Source organism: Ambystoma mexicanum, chromosome 6q (assembly GCF_040938575.1).
Source record: "Ambystoma mexicanum isolate Mex_15411 chromosome 6q, UKY_AmexF1_1, whole genome shotgun sequence".
Taxonomy (NCBI): Eukaryota; Metazoa; Chordata; class Amphibia; order Caudata; family Ambystomatidae; genus Ambystoma; species Ambystoma mexicanum.
In genome coordinates, this window is record NC_090937.1 from 1,256,336,441 (window position 1) to 1,256,359,270 (window position 22,830).

General features: G+C 46.0%; 1 protein-coding gene across 1 annotated transcript in view; it reads right to left on the reverse strand.

Moving 5' to 3' along the window:
* The window catches only part of LOC138515327 (sodium-dependent phosphate transport protein 2B-like), a 109,334-nt gene that overhangs the window by 17,264 nt on the left and 69,240 nt on the right, over positions 1-22,830 (reverse strand). Inside the window, exons 7-10 of the mRNA XM_069630219.1 lie at positions 8,632-8,752; positions 6,743-6,910; positions 3,450-3,566; positions 3,240-3,364 (exon numbers count right to left, since the gene is read on the reverse strand). Of these exons, the coding sequence (XP_069486320.1) occupies positions 3,240-3,364; positions 3,450-3,566; positions 6,743-6,910; positions 8,632-8,752 (531 nt within the window). The remainder of the gene's footprint in view (positions 1-3,239; positions 3,365-3,449; positions 3,567-6,742; positions 6,911-8,631; positions 8,753-22,830) is intronic.

Genomic DNA, 22,830 nt, shown 5'->3' on the forward strand with positions numbered 1-22,830 from the left:
CATTTAAGGTGGTGCTCACTTGTTTGTCAGTGCGATTACACACGTTCTCTGTGGTTGTTGTCTGCTCAAGACCTCCTTTGACTCGATAATCATGAGTAACACCATTTCATTTTGTGGATCGATAAAGGATCCAATTTCGTTTAATTCAGCATCAGTAATATCAAGCCTATCGAGCCTAACAATCTTGCTTGTTTCTATTTTGCCGGGCTCGGCAGTTACCTCACTTGTATCAAGTACCTCCCATCTCAAGTTCACCTCTGCCGTCCCCATTCCGCACTTAGCATTCGGACGGTTCACACAGTTCGCTGGCATTTTTCCGATAGAAGAGTCACTTACCGCTCGCCACCTCCCACTCGCATTTGTTCTATGTATCTCTGGCGAGAATGAGAGCGCATTACGATAGGTCTTCTCAGCCAGCGGGATCAGGCGCAAAATGGGGTGCTGCTTCACTCGCGTGTTAGGCCGATTCTCGTGTTCCAGTGGGAGTTCCATGAGTCCTCTGGAGTTGGAGTTTGACTGGACTCAACCACGGACTTAGGCGCAAAGCTACATGCCAGAAATGGGTCTTTATAGGCAGTCCTTGCAGTTAAAGACACAGCGTTATTTTGAAAATCCGAGTGCTTCCCAAGTGGAACAGTCCTCTCACACAGTACACTGGAGTTTGACTGGACTCAACCACGGACCCAAGTGTGGTGCTAGGAGCCAGAAATGGGTCTTTATAGGCAGTCCTTGCAGTTAAAGACACAGCGTTATTTTGAAAATCTGAGTGCTTCCCAAGTGGAACAGTCCTTTCAGACAGTAAACATTCATCCTGGGGCAACCAAATATCTGCATTGCCTAAGTAATAATCCTACATGTTGTTATTCTCATCTAGAAAATAAAACTTGAGACCCAAATGGGTTCCATAGTCAAGATATTACACCACTGTGGCCACCTACTGAGGCCGTTAGGTCCACCCATTTTGTCACCACCACTCGCCCTGAAAGCCGCTCCAAGCAGATGAAGGGAGATACTAACCTCTTTCTTGCGTTTAAAGAGCATCACTTCTGTGAATGTAGGATGTGCTTTCAAATGTGAGCAAGTTCCCCATTCCTACCCTTGATTTGCGCAGCTTCTCAGATGTAGGTATCTTATTGTGCTTATCATTCATGGGTGTCATTGATGCGCACCTTCATAAACCTGGTGTGAAGAGGATGAACGTTTGCTGGTGCAAGTGAGCAGATGCACTACATTGGCATCAGGAAACCATTTGAGATGGAGACCCATACAAATAAACACCATGCCTACATTAAAATAAGGAAAACATGGAAACTGAGAAAAAAATACGATTTGATTTTGAAATGCAGAAGAATAGCTGCACAATTGATAATCTATAACAGCAAATATTTTATCTAATGCAGATCCATACTAAAGATTCAAAAACAAGTGGCTTGCTTTAGGTATATTAGAAAATCATGTTGTTATGATCATGTGGAAAAGTGAGTGAGAGAATGATTCATGTGTAATTTGTTATGATCATGTCAGTGAGTGAGTGGTTGAATGAAGGAGTGAGTGAGCGACTCAATGATTGAGTGGTTGAATGAGTGACTAGTGAAACAAAAGAGGGGATGGCTGGAAGTTTTAGAATTCATCTTAACTTACTTCTTGCATTGCTCTGGGCAACCCTCCAGACCATAGTTGTTCGCCTCCCAAGCCATTACAGAAGGGGAAAGACCATATACAAATCAGGATTGGTCAGGCTTGGTCAGGCCTGTTCCCACCCCAAAAGGCATAGTCCAGCCCGAATAGCTTGGTCACATCGCTTCTGCACGAGATCACAAGCCTCCCAGACATGTTTCAGCCTCATTTGGCGTCATCGGTGAGAAGGATTTTGGTTTTGCTTATCACACCCCAAGTGGACGGGTATGCCATACATGGATCCCGAGCATGCTGGGCCGAGAGACCCAAGCAACTCACCTGCAGCTAATCACCTGCACATCAGATCAAGTAATCCACAGTCAGCCTATAGGCTGAAGCAATCTGATGAGACCAAAAGGCTGCAGGCATAATGCTTAATAAAAAGCATATATAAATCACCTATAACCTGAAGCCAGGAATTACTGCTCGGGCTGGGAAATGTACACTGAGAAAACATAAACAGTAAGCAAAATGGCACGTGCTGGTCCCAACCTGTGCAAGTGTCACTCACGTGTGCCGTGCTTCGAGCTGGGCCACACCTCGAATCAAGCCTTGGCGAGACACTCCCAAAAATATTGCATTCATCAACAGTGATTCAAATTTTTGTTTGATATTGATGACTACAAAAGAGAAATGAAACCTCCCAAAATACCGTAGAACCCAGGGTAGTTCAGTGTTCTATGTTATAAGCCTTCCAAATGGAATCTGCTCGTCCAAAAGACTCCCCTTTCTTGGCTGTCCTGGAGTGGCTTTCAAAAGGATTTTCGTTGCATTGGGGTGTTTCACACTTGGAACCCCACTTTGATCTGCTACCAGGCCCGGTAACCACTGTCCAGCCACCCGGCCCAAGGGAGACATATCGCTGTCCTACTCCCCCACTACTGCCCTCAACGTCCCTCTTCAGGGCCACTTCAATTCTAATGTGGTCATTGGGGCATGATGCCAGGGTTGCCTTTTAGGAGGCGGCCCAGGAAACACGGTCTAAAGATTGAATACCTACTTCCGAATTACTGATGGGAAATAACTTGACTGATGAATGTTATGGAAGTAAGCCTGCTTCATACTCTAGGCCAGATCAGCCTTGTGGAGGAACATTCAAAAATAAGTTCACTAAGCAAAGCTACACTGCTGTTTCTCTTCCTACAGCACCATGCGTCATCCAGCAGCACAATGGCTCCCAAAAAGGAGGGTGTTGTGACCCTTGGAATGCAATAAGAGGTGGAGCAGAAATCTGCCCCAACCTTATACTAAGCATATAACAGAACAGGTCAAGGTGAGTGTCCTCAAAGCTGAGGTGCATAACAAGGTGTAGATTTGCTCTCTCCTCTTCTAAGCTGAATATGATCAACCAATTAAAATAGCCAGCATTCGACATCCACTCCACTAAACTGGAATGTAGGTTGCAGGCTAACCCAGCTCGCACCAGGCTAACCCATGAAAGGTTGCACATCCTACCCAACATGTCTACTTCCATGGTCATGGATCTTTAACTGTTCTCATTGGAGCCCACAGAATCACTGAGATATCGTATATGTATACGGACAATGTAAGTATTCACCAACCTGCAGAGAGTTTCCTAATGTCTCACTGGGACTTGCTAAGGCCGCAAGTATAGCTGTTGTGGTTGTGCCAATGTTGGACCCCAGCGTCAAGGGATACGCTCGCTCAATGCTTATTACACCAATACCTAGAAAAGGAAGCAAGGGAAGATTCAGAATATGGTCTTACTTTTTAGTGTTGGGCTAATTATTAGGAAAATGTTGAGGACTTACCAACGAGGGGTGTTATTGCAGAAGTAAAAACAGAACTACTTTGAACAATAAAGGTCATTCCAGCACCAACTAAAATCGCCAACAAGCCAGTGACCCAGGCAAAGGGGAAAGGGAAATCTGAAAGATGAACAAATGATGTCTTGAGGGAAACAGATGAAAACTGGGGCTCTTAAAATAAAAGTTCACATAGATTGCAAATGAAAAGCTATGCTCTCATGTCAGCATGCCCTCGGACCAGTGCTTACATTTTAGTATTAGGATTCTTATATTCTGTCATCACCCTGTCTTGTCAAGACGTCAGAAGATCCCGTATACCTTCCTATGTAATACCTTCTTCTCCATCGAATTGCATCATCTCAATGTTTTTACTTCATTATTTTTTTATTCCCATAATTTTTTTTGTACAGCATCTTCCCCAGCCTTAGTATTCGTTGTCTTAACGCTTGCCCTACCATGGCTTTGATAATGCTATAAAGAGCAACTATACACTGGCAAACCAAGGGAAATTGTTAAATCCTCCTTAGCACCTTCGCCGGGCGAGACAGCAAATCAGGTTGCTCCAAACTGGGCTAAATCATACGCTTCAAGCCCAGATTCAGAGCAACATGTCGATTGGGCACACCTGCCAACAATTTTCCCTCCCACTATCCGCCACTTGTCTTGTCTCTATTCACTCCTCCATACCTTCCCCAGACCCCACTTATCTGAGGCTCTTGTGGTTGCGGCACCTCCGCTGCTCTCCTCACCTCACTGACTCCCATGGCCGCCATGGAAAGGAAGCAGAGCTCTGCATGGAGTCCCGACCTCCAGTTCCTTGGCAGTCAAGTTAGGTAAGGATGTATTATGAGAAAGAAGAGGTTGCACACTCACTGCAACCCAATGTTTCTCACAGATGCATTATTCTTAGCACCATGTGGGTTTGCCTTGTGGTGCTAATAGCAACGAACACCCATTCTGGGAGATGAACCGGATGGTACTGGCAGCAAACCCGACATTAAGGACCTCACGAAGTAGGGCTCCAAGAGGTTACCAGTTCAACCACCAGAACAGGTGTTTGTTGCTATATTTTTGAGAATGTGTTTATGCTGTAGGAAACTGGAGTAATGGCTTTCCATTGCCTAGCAATTTTAATTGTAAAATATAGTATGCAACAACATGCCTCTGGCTACTTCTGATGTTAGAAGCAAGGGGCATTGTTAGGTCTGGAAAAGATCTGGGGCTACGCTATTGGGACTGTCAGGACTCGGGGCTATCTAGCCTTTTGATTGTAGCCCCTGAGCTTTTATCCGGGCCTTCAACCAAAAGACCTGGGGCAATGGCCCGCCTAGCCACCCCCTCTCCACCAGCAACGCCCTTGGTTAGAAGTAACCCATAGTTGTTTATTACTCCAAAGTCATTATGCCTCAGGAAAGTACAGTGCTGACACAGTGTAAAAAGCATCTCCTCGTTACTTAATGCAATTTCCCACGCATACTGGGGGACCCAGTTCTTACGATTCCGTTTCAATATATCAGCCGAAGAAAATTGAATCTCTTCAACATCTATTGGTGGAATGCCTGACTTTGACTCCTTTGCGCTGTGATACTTTTGAGATATTTGTATATCCCATTGACTGGCTATCCACTGATGAATGTTGGTATCGCTTATTTGCAGGCCACGAGATTCCTTTGACTATGGCTGTTATCAGATTTTTAGCACAAATTTAACTGATTGATTTGAAATAGATTTTAGATTTTATCTTGTAAAAAAGAACTATGCTCATTAGCCAAATTTCCAGGTTTCGGTTTTATATTTGTATATTGTTGTTGCCACTAAAATACTATGTTTTTTAGATCGTATTCTATTTCTCTATATACCCGATGAATTTCTTCTTACATGCTACATTTTGTGTAAGGGTTATCAACTAAGCCAATTCATTTAATATTCTTTAAAAAATAAAAAACAAATCTCCTCGAGCAAAATATCAGCTGGCAGTGAAACGTGTAATGAGGAGAGGCCCTCTTTCCTTTCAGGTGACCTTCATGTGAACTTCTCACATTCACAGTCTTAGCTGACAGGACACTAAGACATGGTCCATATCCCTGTATCCAGTGCACTGCATCAGGGCATCAGGATCTTCACCACTCATTTTACAGCAGGCAGCCGGGTTCCAGATGTGTCTACATTAAACATCAGAAGTCTGCCCAGCTATGATTTCATGTGTGTAGTGTAGGATTCATGGTGTGCTATCTTCTCTGTTTGGCTCTCTGAACGGCCTAAAGCTTACGGAGGTCAGCAAGCCGTGCCTTCTAAGCACAAAGACACAGATGCCCTCTATATAAGTTTGGTGGTAATTGCAAAAGCAAGCCGGAAATGCTGGCTGTTTTCACCGTCTGCCTAATTATGATGTCATGTGGTATTCCAGGAATGACACATGCATCTAATTTGGATTTCTGCTGAGGAATTCTGCAAATTGTTACCACCAACCGGAAGTTGGTGGTAAAAAGATTCTGGTCCCAGAAAGTAGATTGTATTGCTCTGTAGGTGCATCCCTACAACCCGATGCACACAAATAAATCGGGGGACCCGCAAACAGAGTGATAATGTACAGAAGGGGCATTATAATATATTTTGTGCATTTTCATTAATGGTAGCCTCTCCTAAGGCTGTTTCCTACCTAAGTCCCCATCCTTGGCCTGCCTAAGGTCCTTCCCTGTCCTGAGGTTCATCCCTGCACCAAGGCCCATCCCTACTTTAAATCCCATCTTTGCCCAGACGCGCACCACTGCTCCCAGGCTCATCTCCCCTCCTTGAAACCACAATCCCATCAAGGCCCATCCCGATTGCAGGCACATTCCTGCTACAAAATCCATCTCCACCTAAGGGCCATCTCTGCAGCAGGGATCCATTCCAATTCTAAGGCCCACACTCACTCTGAGGCTGAACCCCGCTCAGAGTCTCTTCTACCTTTGCTCCTACCTAGGGTCAGAATTAGGACACCATGTAAAATGCTAGCTTATCCAGAACGTTTCAACAAAATGCATTCCCACCAAATGTCTATTTTGGTAATTACAAGAAACAATTTAGATATTTTTTATTTTGGTCACTTTCTTTGTATTAGTTTTATAAACAATAGACATTCCGCCAAAATGTACCGTGTAAGGATTTTAAAATTAACTTTGGAGTGTTGTGTCTGCATAATGAAATCGGCTCCAGGCCTGGTTGCTCCTTACATACACAGAACTCCTTGGTGACTTTTAAAGCCCTTATAATGCCAGGGTGGAGGGTGCACTATCCTATGTATGACAGATTACCTGTATTGAGGACTTTTTTAATTACAACAGCAACTTGTCCTTTCAGCATCGAATTCAGGAGCTTCACAATCAAAATCAGACACGTGCAGAGGGCCAGCAAGGACAGAGCCAATAGGATCAGACCAATGGCAAGGTCCGGAAGGTTGGTGTTGGCAAACATGTGCTTACCTGGGGGAAAAGAACGCAGAAGTTATGCCACGTGATGTTATTACTGATAGACCCAATTAGCCTCCAGAGTGTATGTTCTAGTAGTCAGGATGCTTAAGAAACATCTCTTACTGCCTGATGGAAGATTCAGGGAGTTGTGATCTGCTTTCGAGTGGATGGAAACGCTAGTGGAGGGTTGGTGATGAGGGTTCATGGTGCAGCTGTGGAAGCATCTTGAAAGACCTATACTGTTAATCTACTCTAGAACATGGAGCTGTCCAGGAGAGCTGTAAAGGGCCAAGACGCCATTTTGCATCCACCTTCAGTTTTTGGAAACACAGGATGGGAATATGCTGCATGTGATCCAGTCTGGTAGCCTCACTATCAGCTAGTTCTGTAGGAGCACAAGCTAAGAAAGGGTTCAATATTACATTTCATCACTTTGGAGGTGACCTTTTGTAAAAGAGCGGTGACAGCCACCTTGCATTTTAAAGTGGTGGCAGTTGGACAATGCAAAACGGAGGCATAGTTAATGTTGCATATTCTTCTAGGGAGTCAAACAAATGTTAACAATCAAGTAAGCACGGAACTAGCAGAGCTTTCTGGGAGCATGGTTCCAAACTTTCAAATAGATGGATAACATTGTTTTGTATCTGTATTTCATTAGCACATTGAAATCGTTATTGACCTCCTTTCAGCCAATTAAAATGTGAACAGTGTAGTTAATAATTACTGGTACTGACTGCCTACTTAACATTCTATCCTCAGAAGCAGACAGGGAAACAACAATGCAATATCCAGGCAAGGATTTGCTTCAATAAGATAATTCTCCCCCAGGAGGATTTTCTTTTTGCTGCACACAAAAGAGAAAGATAAAACATTGGAACATACTTTCACTTTCTTATAGAGAACCCATTTACTTCCACATGACACCTAATGCATGCTCATGTTAAGTCTGTTCCAGTTCAACTAAGTTGCAATTAAAATGCTTAATTTACAAAGACATGTTCTTTAAATACCTCAAAATGAAACCACATTTAATTCACACACATTTAATTTACCAACTCAGTTTGTCTATTAACCTTACTCACTCTTAAAGCACCATTTTTAACTTTACCAAGAAATCTCCAAAACATGTATTGCTACTTACTGCCATGTGCTAATAGCCTTATAGACCTCGGATGGGTCATTATCGCTTGGGATAATGACCCTTCACCATAACTTGGTGGTGGATCATTACACTGCGGTAACAATCCCTCCCTGAGCCCGTAGGGCTTTACTAGGTCAGAATTCCTGCAAACAACTATCTTCAATTTCAATGAAAGTGAAACATTTGAAAGGAACAGTACCCCTTTCCTATTCGATCTTTGTCGCAGTGGCCCCTGCCATTAGCTATAACAATGACTCTTAAGTGTATCAATTACTTGAAGCCTGGTGTGCCATTCTATTGACCACTATTGTTTGGCACTACACATTGTATCCAGGGATCCATTCACGCCCTTCCCCCGCATGCTCTCATTGTGATTGTTGTGTTCCTCACACAAGGATAAAGTCACTCAAAGGGCAGAGAAGGGAAGACCAAGTGAGAACAAAAAAATGCTAAGTACTTAAACATGTGCACTTTATATTTAATAATCATGCATGATAGAATAAAAGAATGGTCAGTATCAAGAAGTCACATGTTTAATACTTTAAAACTTCTCATTTATATGTCTTGACATGTTACGGCCATTGCTACTTACATCTCTCAATGTTTTCCGATTCAGTCACATTTTTCTCAATCCATGTCATGTTTCCTTCAGAGAAGCAGGCGGCAGGAGCCTCGCAGGTCTCATTGACTGTGAGCGTTGTATTTTTTAGTACCTGTACGGTAAAAGCAATATATATTGTTCCTTCAAAGATGTGTGACTTGATTTAAGGAAAGCATGCAGACCTTACCCAATGTGTGTCATACATTAACCATATCACAGGATGTATCCATTTCAGCACCCAGTAGAAAGGGAAGCCATTTTGAAAGTACACATGTGTAGTAGCATTGCTTTTCATATCTCCTTATATCTGAGTATAATTTCGGATCCCTTAATGGGCATTTCCATGTGTAGAGAAACGCTATACCTAGGTCTGAACACATGTTGTTTCTGAGTCTTCAAAAGAAATAGCTGCAGGTACTTCCTGGGCCGTAACCTGTCCAATAGGATCAGGCTCCATGATGTATCTAGAGGGGTGGATGCAGCTCATCTGGTGAGGGATGTGCTCTAAACCGTGCCTGGAGGTCCAAGCCTAGTCACAATAAAAGGTAACTTTAATTATCCTCTGACATCATTTCCCAACCCATTGTAACTCCCGGTTATTGGGGGATTGAAGAAAGTATCCCTGGCATGGGAAGCCATGCCGGGGACCCCAACATGAAAAAAGGGAAATGAAAATCGAATCCCCGGTGCGAGAGCCACGCCACGGACCCTTAGTGTGTGCTGACTATTCATTAAAAAATGATTTCACAACGGAAAACCCCTTCAACAGGGTTTCAGACGCTGCGCTCTGTGCCCTGTCACCACTGCAGCCCGAGCATTCTTGCTGTCGCTCCCCTGATTACCAGGGGAGCACTTGTTAAGTTTGCTGCCGCCCTGGTGGTTTCGCATCACCACTTGGCCCGGGGCATATACTTAATTACTGCCACTCCTCTTAGCTGGGGAGTGCTCAATGTGTTCAGTCCCTTCTGGGATTGAAGTTAAATAAAGGACCACCCCCTGATTAACAGGTGGCCCACTGAGACCTGGCCCACACCTGGAAGACGTGGCCCAGGTGTGAGGAGTGCTGCGGGGCCAGCCCACGCTGCATCTGAGTGCTGGGATCCATCTTACCAAGCAGCCCAGCCCAGGTAAGACTTTGGGACTGCCTCCATCTTTGCCTCCTGCTGCTAACTGCTGCTGCTGTCATCTGCCATACAAAAGCCACCACAGAGGAGTGCAGAGAGGAGCAGCCAGGCACCTTGAGACAACCCTGGCCAGGTTGTCTTTCAAGTAAAATCATTGTAAATAGTTTTTAATACAGTGCACTGTACAGACTATGCATATATTTTTAAATACACGTTTATATTTTTAGAGGACTCTTTTTATAATGTTGTGTTTTATTTTCCTAGTAACACAGCTGCTTAGGAGTAACTTAAGTTATATATAGTGTGTTCGCCTATTTTATATTAAAACAACCAAAACCCTGCTGGTGTACTGGAAAAGTATATATGTAAGCTTTAAGCAACTAAAGAACTGTACCCCAGCATACGCTTTGTCCGCCTTTTCTTTTGTGCTCCAGTTACTCTAACCTTGTGTTTTCTCTTTAGCTGTATTTAGGGAACCTGGCTGCCCCAACCTCTTGATGTTCCCTGCCCTTAACATCTTCCTAGCGGGGTGCACTGGGGTGATCTTGAACCCAGGAGAGCAGGGTTTGGAGACAGGTAAGAGGCGGACCAAGTTATAAGTGAAGGTTTAAGATGTATTTTGTGTGGCCGCCTACACTTGTCTTCCAATAAGGTGTGTTGAAAGATCACCCCGTTACACCATGATTCAAGGTTAAAGTGGCTGCTAGTTAGCCACATGTGGCAGAAGAGAGCTCAGGGAAACCAGACTCTGCAGCACAAGACACAGTTAGAATGTATGAAGAAGGTCTCGTGCTGTGCTTGAAAACAAATCAGGAGGCACAGGAAACAACCCCAGTGCCCAAGACACCACCATAGAGTGTGTGAACATTTACTTCTTCAGCATCAGGAAGCAACTACTTCCTGTCGCCTAGACTACATAAGCCGTTGTCTGTGAGCACTGCTGATAGACTGGAGAGCCAGCGGGACCCACTTCTCATTGAGTCAGTAATCCTCCACGTGCAGGAGTCTGCAGGAACATTTAGCAGACCTTCTGCAGTTAACCTGTTCTTTGCGTTTCTACTTGATACATCTCTCATGAGTAGAGATCCACGACAGGACTGGTGTACTAAGAGGTCGGTCTGGTCTGCTTCACTTATGAGATATGATATGATATGATATTTTATTTATGCCGCGCCTATACACAAGTGTTTCAAGGAGCAGCAAGAGTAGCATAGCATAGCAAAGTTGCCCCCATGCCAGTGTACAGTATTAGCAAATCTTTTTATTGACATGGCAATAGTAAATATGTCCTACAATATCCTTGCAGCATGAACACTGTAGCCACAAATATTTGTCTGGACCTCCCTGCCACACAATATTTGAAACAACAAATTTTTCTCTGCAATGCCAATTATTTCTCTAGGCCTTTCTTCTATGCCATAGCTGCACCCACAAATATATATCTGTTCTCCCCGATATGCAATAGTTGCAAAAGCAAATATGTCTACATCATACATTACTCGAAGGCTACTAGCTTACATATATGTCTTTTCATTACATTACATTCTTTATTTTTGCAATTTAAAGATTTTCTGTGAAGAGGCAACATGCCCAGAGTGCTGACGCATGCTATCACACCCTCGATGGCAACTTTTCAAGTCTCAGGCAAGTGGTGGCATGTGTATGAGTCCAATAAAGACACTCTGGATTTTCAGAGTATCTCAGCTCTCGCTCGGAGCAGCAAGCAGTAAGTGAACAGTATAACAGCGTGCTGATGTTACTGTAAACCTGAGCCACGCAGCTCATCGACTCATTGTTACGGGCCTCAGGGCGTGTCGGGGCCTCACACGCATACACACTCACACATGCGGGCAGGCATCCACAGATCAGATGCCGGAGACGTGTGTCTGCTCCGGTCGCCGGCGCGAACTGCTGGTGCACCGCCTTTAATAACTTGCACGCATGCGCGAGCCTCGATGCTGCTCGCGCATGCGTACATGACTGTATTTGCTACGCAACATCCCTCCTTTTCTCCCAAAACAAAATAACATTAGCAAACATAGGAACCAACAGGGTCCCCCATAACTTTCACTATATGTGTGCCCTTAGTTACGAGGTAGGGTCCATAATAAAGTCTTTGAACCTCTGTGGTGGCTTACGCCCCGCCCGGCTCGGGTACCTGCGTGCCCCTGCGTCGGGGTCCTCGGGTGCCACGGGAGTCTCTGGTGGCCCATCGTTTTCCAACGGCACTCCAGTATTCTGATCAGGGTCATCTCTGACGGTTGCCTCAGGGTTCGCAGTTTCTATGCGCTTGAAGAACGAAATGTTTCTGGTAACAGTCCCTCTTGCGTTGGCAGCCGTGACCATCGACCCTTTGACGTGGGTCACCCCCAATGGTTGTGGTTCGTACGGCAGCGCTAACTTCCCTTCTGGCTTTCTGTTGCGCACTAGCACGGTGTCACCTATTGCGATCACCCTCTCTGGTAGTTTTCGCCGTGTAGTCTCCTTCTCATTCAGAATGGCCCTCTCTGTGCGCACGTTGCGGTTGTCGATCTCTCCTGGTAACCTTCCTTCTACTTCGGGTAGTAGACCTCTTCGTATTCGTTTGAAAAGGGCTTCTACGGGGGCGACTCCGGTGGACTGATGTGGGGTCGTGCAATACTCTCTGAGAAAGTCGACCAGATTGCGCCGGAGATCTTCTCCCCCATTCACCGATACGCGGAACACTTTGTTGAGCGTTCGCATGAACCGCTCTACCTCGCCATTTGCTCTCGGCCATAGTGGGGTGATTTTGCGATGTTTGATTCCCCTGTCCTCACAGTATTGAGCAAAACGCTGGCCTTGAAATGGTGACCCATTGTCCGAGCAAATCTCCAGAGGGAAACCATGTGTGGCAAACATTTTGTCCATGGCTAGAATGGTGTGGTCACTGGATGTGGACCAACTCCACCTCTGGGTATCGTGACCACTGGTCGGTCACCACCAGAAAGTATAAACCTCGGCCCGTGGATCCGAAATCCGCGTGCACTGTCCCCGATGGGCGGTCACTTCTTTCCATGGCCTGAATGGGTGGCCCCCTCTCCACAGGGCTTGCGGCTTGACATGGGATGCAGGCCTTCACAAATTTCTCCACCCTGCCTTCCAGATCAGGAAACCAGACTTTCAATCTGAGACGAGCTTTCATCTTGGCCATTCCTTGATGTCCCTTGTGGGCCAGCTGTAGGACTTTCACAACTAAAGCCCCTGGTATCACGATCTGGTGCCCTCTTAGCAGTATTCCATCGTCCGCCACCGATAGATCATGGCGTGTCTTCCAGAGTGCCTGTAGATCCCTTTGTGCCTCTGCAGTCCTTCGGGAGTTGTCTAGGAGGCCCTCCCGCCATTCTCCTGTGTCCACCGCACTTTTTATCTTTCGGAATGCTTCGTCGCTATTGGATTCATCTGCGATTTCCTGACGTGTCAGGTCAACAGGCAGTGCTGCCTCCACTACCAGATGTATGGCTTCCACACAGTCCGCCACCTCTAGTGAGTCCCTGGGCCTCCCAGTGCCCGGATGGCGCGATAGGTAGTCCGCCGGGTTGTGTGTCCCTGGTCGATATAGTAGTTTGACCCCATATTCCATGAGTGCCAACATCCACCTTTCTATGCGCAGAGGCGGTTTGGACAAAGTTCCTGACAATATCGGGATGAGGGGTTTGTGGTCAGTCACCACAACGACTGGCTTCCTTAGAATATATATTCTGAAATGTTTACACCCCCATAGTATGGCCAAGGCTTCTCGCTCTATTTGGGAGTAACGCCTCTCCGTGTCGGTCAGGGCCTTGCTGGCATAGGCGATGGGCCTCATGGTCCCTTGCTGGTCTGCTTGCATGAAGACTGCTCCCAATCCCACTGGGCTAGCATCAACTACGATCTCAGAATCGCGACCGGGGTGAAAATAAGCCATTGTTTCTTGCTCCGATAGGGCATTTTTGATGGCGGTGAACGCTCTTTGTTCCTTCCCTGTCCATGTCCACGCCATATCATTTCTGGTGAGCGCCCTCAGTGGTTCTGATAGAGAGGCTAGATCTCGGATAAAGCGGCCACAATAGTTGACCATCCCTAGGAAGCTTCTTACTTCGGCTGGGGACGCTGGTGGGGATGCACCTCGGATGTCTTTTACCTTCTCCGGATCAGGGGAAATTCCTCCAGCATGAAATACAAATCCGAAAAATTCAAGCTTGTCCTTCAAAAATTCGCATTTTTCTTTATGTAAGGTTAAACCGACACTGCACAGTCTCTCAAGGGTGTTCTCTAGGCGCTTCAAATGTTCAGCTTCTGACTTGGTGAAAAGTAGGATGTCATCCGACATGTTGATGACCCCTTTTAGTCCTGACAGTGCCCCCTTGATGGCATTCTGGAAGACCTCCGCTGCGGACGAGATCCCGAAACTAAGTCTTTTGTATTGATACAACCCCTCATGAGTCGTAAAGGTAGTAATGTATCTAGACTCGGGGTGGAGCTCCAACTGGTGGTAACCTGATCTTAAGTCTAGCTTCGAGAAAGCCCTTGCTCCCTGGAGCTCTCCGACAATGTCATCTAGGGTAGGTGTGAGATGGCGTTCTCTTTTGATCGCCACATTGGGCAGCCTCATATCTACGCAGATGCGTACTGCCCCTGGTTGTTTCGGCTTTGGGGCCACCACAATTGGAGAGACCCAGGGAGTGAGTCCATCTACCCTTTCGATAATGTCTTTGTCCACCAGTGACTGTAGCTCTTTCTCAACTTGTTCCCTTAGATGAAAAGGGATGCGGCGATGTTTAAGCGCTGTCGGTCTCACTGACCCATCTATGTGCAACCGTATGGGTTCAGCCTTGAGTTTTCCAATACCAGTGAAAATCTTCTCAAAGCGCTGTAATAGGCGGTCCAGATCGGTGAGGTATACAGCAAAAGTGAAGTGTACAATGTTTAGCGCTTCTGACGCGGCACAGCTTAGGAGGGAATGTGGGCTTACGCTGGTGACAGAAAACCTTGCTTTTATTTTATTTTGACCATGAGAGACTGGGGCCACGAAAACTCCTTGGATGGGGAGAGGTGTATCTCCTCCGAATGCGTAGATTCGCGCTGTGGAATCCGTCAGCCTTGGTGGACCAGGAAGAGCATTGTAATGTTTGGTTGCAAGTACGTAGACAGACGCCCCAGTATCTATGAGGACTGGAGTTGGCATCTCGCTAATGTTGATGGTGCATCTGGGTTGTCGACGGTCTCCAGGGCCTTGTGCAATGCTTGAGATGAAAAAGATTTCTTCATCCTCCTCCTCCTCTTCTGCGATATTGAGATCTTGCATTCCTTGTTCGACAGAGGATACACCCCTTACTCTCCCAGTGACACTCCTACCACTTCTCTCTGGTCCTCTTGAAACTGTTACTGGTGCCGTTGCCCTGCACATCCTCCCATAGTGTCCCGATGTGCCGCATTGACCACAGGTTCTTGACTTTGCTGGGCACTCTCCCGCATGCGGCAAATCGTATCCACAGTATGAACACGATGAGACATTCCCTTGCGTTGTGGGCCCGTCACCTCTCCTTGGTGTCCATCTTGCCTTCCCTGTGGCAGAACGTCCTACTGCATATGCTTCTTCCTCTTTCCTGGAGCGTGTAGCAGCGTCCATTTTCGCCCCTCTTGCCTCCGCCAGTTCGTACGCTCTCCCCATGTCCAGAATTTGCTGCAGAGTCAGTCCAGGTTATCTTAGGACTTGTCTCCTCAGTTTCCCTGAGCAGCAGCCCTGCAGCAGCTGGTTGCGAACCATTTCTTCCTTGTTAACCCATCTACAGGAACTCGCTAGGTGTCTCAAACGAGCACAAAACTGGTCTGATGACTCCTCTTCCAATTGTTTCTCAGCGCCCATGACAAACCTGTCAAAGTCAACGTTCGCCATAGGAAGGAAGTGGTCACAGAGTGCTTGCTTGACCGCATCATAAGTAGCTGCTGGAATGTTGAGAGTCATATATGCGTTGAACCTCAGTCCCTGCAGAATAGACCATGATGGCAATCTTCGCCTCATTATCCGTTTCTCCCGAGGCCCTAAAAAACATTTCCAGCTTTTTGACCCATGTGATCCACTTCGGTCCTAGCTTAGATGGGGGGCCTGTGGTATCAAATTCAGGCATGGGGGCTAGAGTACTGTGCATTCTGCGTGGTATTGGGGCGACAGCATTTTCTTCTTCCTCTCTTTCTTCATCCATGATGATGAGATGTACTCACAGTGATCCTTGTCCAGTAGATGTCGAGTTGACCAGTCAACTTCAGAGGGCTTTCACCCTGTCTTCCTTGTCTTTACCACAACCCTGTGGTATCTGGGCTGTGGTGGTTCCAAAAATTGCTCTGGAGCAGTGCAGAAAGCAGATGGCGCACGAGCACCCTCTCGGGCCGCAACCACTGCAATCTGCGTGCAGAAGTAGATCAAGAAAATGGCCACCAGCCATGCGTGCAGGTCTGTATGCATACGATCAATGCACACGAAGCAACGTTCTTTCTCTCCGATGGCTTCGGAGCGGAGGACGGCTCCGTGTCCGCCCTCGTCGCCAGTGTTACGGGCCTCAGGGCGTGTCGGGGCCTCACACGCATACACACTCACACATGCGGGCAGGCATCCACAGATCAGACGCCGGAGACGTGTGTCTGCTCCGGTCGCCGCCGCAAACTGCCGGCGCACCGCCTTTAATAACTTGAGCGCATGCGCGAACCTCGATGCTGCTCGCTCATGTGTACATGACTGTATTTGCTACGCAACACTCATGATCACAGGCTTGCCAACGTGCATTCATGTGATGTACTTACTGATGCTCCTAGCAACAGCCACCTATTCTCATGCACCAGATTCTCTTCATTAAACTCATACACACACCTGACGTGATTAAGCGCTGAAAAGGCACCATGATTGGTGCGAAGCATGTGTCGTCACAAACAATCTTTACATTTCAAACATAAAATACGTTTTCTGTGCAAAGACTTACATGTAAGTGTATCTCCTTGTATCAAAGGGTTTCTGATGTTAGCATAATACAACTTTGCAGTGTCCCAGACCTACTATTGAACAACAAAAGCACCAACTTACTGACACAGTATAATAGCAGCACCCCCTATCCCATGGGGGAGTAGGCAAATCAACTCTCTTTAATATATGACAGATGCGTCTTTCCCATTTTCTAATACAGGCCCTACTGGCCTTTCCCGCTCTTTATCATGTTTGTTGTTGGGCAATGTTGGGGGGTAGTAATGGCCACACAGATGATCCCCCAGATTGACTAGCGCTGCACCGTTGTCCAATTCCCCTCCGCCTGACCACCAACCCTCAATGCAGGAAGTTTGCACCTGCATTGCCAGCGCAAACAACCTTGCCATTAACCTTCATGTAAATGCAATGCTACCTTCTAAACAACTTGGTGTAAGGAGCCAACACAAGCTTGATAGCTGTGGCCGGTAGCAGTTGTTGGCACATCTTCTCAAACTTTCACACTCAGCAACAAGATGGGGAATAACCATCATCACCAGAGGTGCAAGCAGATTCGTCTGCCATACTACTGGAGGATATACTGTGGGATGGCGGATACTGCACGCGGTTTATAGGGGACTTTGTGCCACTGCAGAATATGCTAAGGCATTGTAGTCTTGCCCAACATGTATTGCTCACTACTCTTGCCCCGCCTCACACTGTTGTTGAAGAGTTTGCACTCCTCTGCATGCTTCTTAACCTCAGGAAGGAGGAGGTACTCACACAGCCAAGAGAAGCACATTGCAGACATTAGAAGGGCAGGTCCTTGTCAGTGGTCTCATCCCATGGGAGCCATCGGCATCAGCAAAGTCAGCCTCCTCCTGCTGCCACTCCTCCTCCTGCCGTGCATGCATATCTTCAGCTTCCTCTGCCTGCCGCCCATCTGGCGCCTCGTGTTCTACCTCAGGCTGCTCCTCCACCTGCCCCTCATCCATCTCACCCTGTTCCACCTTCTGCACCTTCTCCTCCTGCCCCATGCATGATCGTACACTGCCAGCTTCACCTTCACCTCCTGCTCTTCCATCGCCTCTTGACATCTCCTTGCTGCACCAGACTCATTGTCTTCTTTCTCCTGCTGTCCCTCACATGATGCCTCCCACTGCAACAGCTCCTCAATAGCTCCTGCAACCTCTTCCTGACTTACAGCTCCCAGCTCCTCAACAGACTCCAAGCTTTTTTCTCCACCACTTCCCATATCAGTGAAGGGATGACTCCATGTGAGCATGCCATCTCCTCCTTGAACGTTGCTATCCTTTGCATGGTGGCTCCTCCCATGCGCCAGAATAGCATTGCTCCTTGCCCAAAGAGAGTAAATTCCTCATCTCTGGAAGCTAGCACATCTCTATGCACAGATGAGGTGTTAGCCTCAACCTCAATGGGCTGATAATACTCTGTGGCCTCAGCCGTCACACCGTACACACAGTCATGCTCGTCTGACGAGTAACCACTTTCCAAGAGATCCAGTAAAGCCTTTTTTGATCCATTGCTAAAGAAAGTTTAAAATAATTACACCATAGAATGGTTCAACAGCAGAAGCAACATGTGGGGGGCAGAGGGGGGCTAAGAGAAAGCGTTTCACAAAGGGTTTCACAAATGTTAGCTTTTTTTGGTGGAGTGGGGCACGCAGGATTGTGCTTGGACACATGAGGTAACAGCCTGAGGAAATGGTCTCCCTGTGAGACCCAGAGAGGTCCGGGGTGGGAGGGCCATGTCAGCAATGGCCACTGACTCTGCCCAGGAATGAAGGTGCCCCCAATGCCAAAGGATGTAAGTGATTTGACCAAATCCATGTTTTCGAAAGAGTGAAGTGACCGGATTTTCTTTTTTTTTATTTCGGGGGAGACCCCCTAGATCCCCCCTCGTTCCCCCTACCTTTATTAATATCCCTTACCCCACCCCCACATATATTTTATTTTAAACTGTTTTTTTCGGTAAAAGAATAAAAAAAACAGTTTGGTCACTTCTTCCTCGAAAACGTTGGATTCTGTCACTTCTACGGTATCGAATGCCAAACACTCATGAACAAGACTTGACACTCAGATTTTCCTGGAGCACACCTCTGACCTGAAACTGGACCTGAAAATAGTGTAGACAGACAGTGCAGGAATGTATGCTGACCCTGGACTGTAGGGTATTGCCCCAGTTATTGCTCTGATAGGACAGCACCACAGAGCCAGAGATCAGCGGTAATGCTCTTTGAGGAGCAAGAGTTTGGCACCCCTTGGAAGGTATAATGAGTAGCTGAGTTCCATCAACTACGCTGGAATACTAACAAGCTTGATCAGCATGACACCTAAGAAGCATGATGTAAGTAATAGGGAGTGAGCCTCACCATATATTTAGTATTTAGTATTTATTAAATTTATATAGCACTTTGCGCCAAAGCGCTTTACATGAGGAACAAGCAAAATAAAACAAGCATTACATAATAATTGAATCAAAACCAGAAAATTTACATTATTGATGAGGTTAATCGTGAGTGGAGAGGGTGGTGGTGGTGGAAGCAGAAATAAGAGAGGAAGCAAAAGGAGATAGGGAGGTGAATGGAAGAGGAAAGAATTAGAGAAGTGCGGAAAGTAGGGTAGGAGGGAGTAGAGCGGAAGGAGAGGGTGAGGTGGTAGTAAAGTAAGAGAGGGAGTAGGAGGAGTGTATAGAGGTAGAAGCAGAAGTAAGAGAGGAAGCAAAAGGTGTTAGGGAGGTGAATGGAAGAGATAAGATTTTAGAGAAGTGCAGAAAGTAGGGTAGGAGGGCCAGAGCGGATGGAGAGGGGGAAGCGGTTCCAGCCAGTGGAAAGGAGCGAGTAGTTAGAAAGAGCGGAAGCGGGAGGGGGCGCAGGGTGGTGTAGGAGGAGAGAGTAGGAAAAGATTGGCAGAGCAGAGAGAACGAGAAGGATTATAGAAAGTGAGAAGGGAAGATAGGTAGCGGGGTAGCTAGACCATAGAGGGATTTGAAGACAAGACAGAGGAATTTGGATTTGAGCTGGGAGTGAAATGAGAGCTAACCCAGTGAGGTGAGAGAAGAGGAGATTGAGTTGTGAGGTGAGAGAAGGCAGAGGGAGCAGATGGCTGAGTGGTAGACAGATTTGAGGGGGAGAGGTGAGTGGAGAGGTGTCCAAAGAAAAGAGTGGAGCAGTAGAAAGTCTTGAGAAGATAAGGGAGGTGATTAAGAGTTAAGTCACGTGAAAGGTTAGGAAGGGTCGAATTGTACGGATGTTATAAAGGTGAAAGCGGCAAGATCAGGCAGTAAGAGAAATGTGGTGAGATAGAGAGAGGTGGGGGTCAATGTGAAGACCAAGGTTACGGGCATGGGGAGAGAGGGAGAGTTGGGAGGGGGGAAGAGAATGAAAGGAGGAGGTGAGGGAGGAGGAAGTGTGTTGGCACGGAAGAATAGAACTTCGGTTTTGTCTGCATTAAGAGTAAGGAAGTGAGAAGACATCCATGATTTAATAGCAGAGAGGCAAGAAGAAAGCTTATGGAGTCAGGAGAGAACGAGGAGAAGGAGAGGAAGAGCTGGGTATCATCAGAGTAGAACTGGTGTGAGACACCAAAGGAGGAAATAATAGGGGCTAAGAAGGTAGTGTAAAGTGAGAAGAGAAGGGGACCAAGGACAGAACCTTGGGGACTCCGTGGTTGAGAGGATAGGTAGGAGAGGTGCAGCCACCCCAGGAGACAGCAAAGGTGCAGTTGGAAAAATAGGAGGAGAACCAGTTAACAACAGAGTTTTTGAGGCCAAAAGAAGAGAGAGAGTTAAGGAGAAGAGGATGGTCAACAGTATCAAAAGCAGCAGAGAGGTCAAGGAGGATAAGAATAGAGGAGTGCTTAGATATCACCATCACAGACCTACATCCCTCTTTAAAGGCGAGATTCCAGGAATTTGCTTGCAACACCAGTACTTCATTCCCCTCAAACATGATAGACCCCAAACAATGGACAACAATAATGTCATCCCATCACAGAAAGAAGGGGCCACCACACAGAACATCTAGGACAGTTTGAGATCACTACGATCCATCTGCAAGCCATCACAGAGTGGATGGGTAGGGTCAAGGAGGTTGAAGATAGAATTGATGCAATCATCTATGAACAGACTTAGTCAAAATAAAGTACAACAAAATAGAGGCACAGAGAACAGAATTAGAGTTGAAGATCTATGATGTTGAGGAGAGGGAACAGAAGTCCAATCGCTATCACAGGTGTAGAAGATGATCAAAAACATTGTATACAGTCTGGTCTGTTTCAAGATGTGAGGGGAATGGAATTGACTTTAGACAATGTATACATGGAATCAAGTTGGAAGTGTCCCTGTGTTAACAGTGGTTCATTGCCACTATCATACAGACAAGCAATGCATCCTTTCAAACATGAGAGAAAAAGAGTTAGTGGATTATTAGGGCAATAAAGTATGCTTCTTCCAAGATCTCTCCACTCTCACACTTACAAAGTGACACAAGGGCTAACCCCCACTGCCTGGCTGAAGGAAACGGTTAGTAAGCATAGGTGAAGATACCCTTTTATCTTGATAATCGAAATCGAGGAAGAGTCTTACTCAATGACCCACTCGGACAAGATTCGTGAGGTCATGCAACTGCTAGTGGGGGACACATGAGCTAGTCAGAAAGAATCTTTCGCACCTTAACAATAATCAAAGGATCGGGAGAGTGCTGACGGAAATGCCACAATCTGGGTTGCAGGCAGGAGAAAACTTGAAAATATGAATATGCCATCTGGAATGTTAAGGAGACAAAGAGAAATGTTTGTTTGAGGATCCTGGAGAATTAGGAGGTGTGTATGTTTTGCTTGCAGTGTTAATCATGAAAGGAGAAACAATGTGTAACTTGGCTTCTTTCCTTATTACTTGGGAACTGATATATACAAAATGTTGATCTGTGTTTAAGATTTTTGGATTTGCAAAGCATTGCATTTTATTATTCTTTACTCACCCTACTGGGTTGCCTCCATCCATGAGCAGACAGATGGCCCTTTGGCTTTGCTCAATGATATGAGATAGGGAAATTTGTATAGTTGGGTTCTTTTTTTGTGGGAATGATCAGTTCAGCTTGGTCTTTCCTAGCTTCCTGGATTTAATTGGGGGACTTATGTTACCTCATTTTTGTGAGCCCAAACTGAGGCTTCTTATTACAGAAGAAAATGGCACACTTCCTTACAAAGATGGTCAAAAGCTCATGTTGGAAGTTATCATGTGCTATCTATGAGGAGAAAAAATCCTCTGGTATTTGCAGTGTGGGATATGGATGCAAAAATCAGGGAAAAATCAGGACAAAGCATATGGGGATGAATGAAACTTTTGGAGGCACACAACAAGGTTTTTAATGTTAGTTTGGCTAATTGCAGCAGATGGATATGTCATGTATTGTTGCATTACCTCTCAGAGGGGAAATATGTACACTTGTTAGCTATGGCCATGGATATGTCTGGAGATGGACTCCAGAGGGACTTAAAAAATAACCCCATGATATTATTTTTTACCCAAAACACATTATCAGTTGGGTCTGAAAAGGTCTAGCAAGGATTTGGGGATGGAACTTTCATTTTGAGTTTCTCATGTACACAAAAAAGGAAAAGATGAAGATTCTTATTTCTAGTGCTCTCAAGATGGAGCAAATTGAAATCATAATGCGCTTGGAGGGAAGGCCCCTGATGGTTAAAGTACTCATGGTACGGGAAGATGTCAATGTAAAGATACATTATTGTGTGATGCACTGTTTATAGAATCCCAGAGAGATGACATGGAGCAAACCTTGAGGTTAATGAAGGGGGCTGTCACAGTTGCAATGGGCTGACACACTGCCAAAGTTACATTTAGATACCTGTTGATGGCAGAAGGGGTAGCAAGAAAAGCGAGAAGATGTTGGAGGAGAAATGCCCTACAACATAGCTTCCTTGCCTTTAACAAGGGATATGTATCTCAACGGATGGTGATGAGGAGACGATAGCCAAGATTTTAACAATAATAGTAGAGCTACAGACCCTACAACTGGAGCTTAATTATGACAAAGTGAGATTTCTGAAACAGAAATTCTTTAGAAAAAGGGAT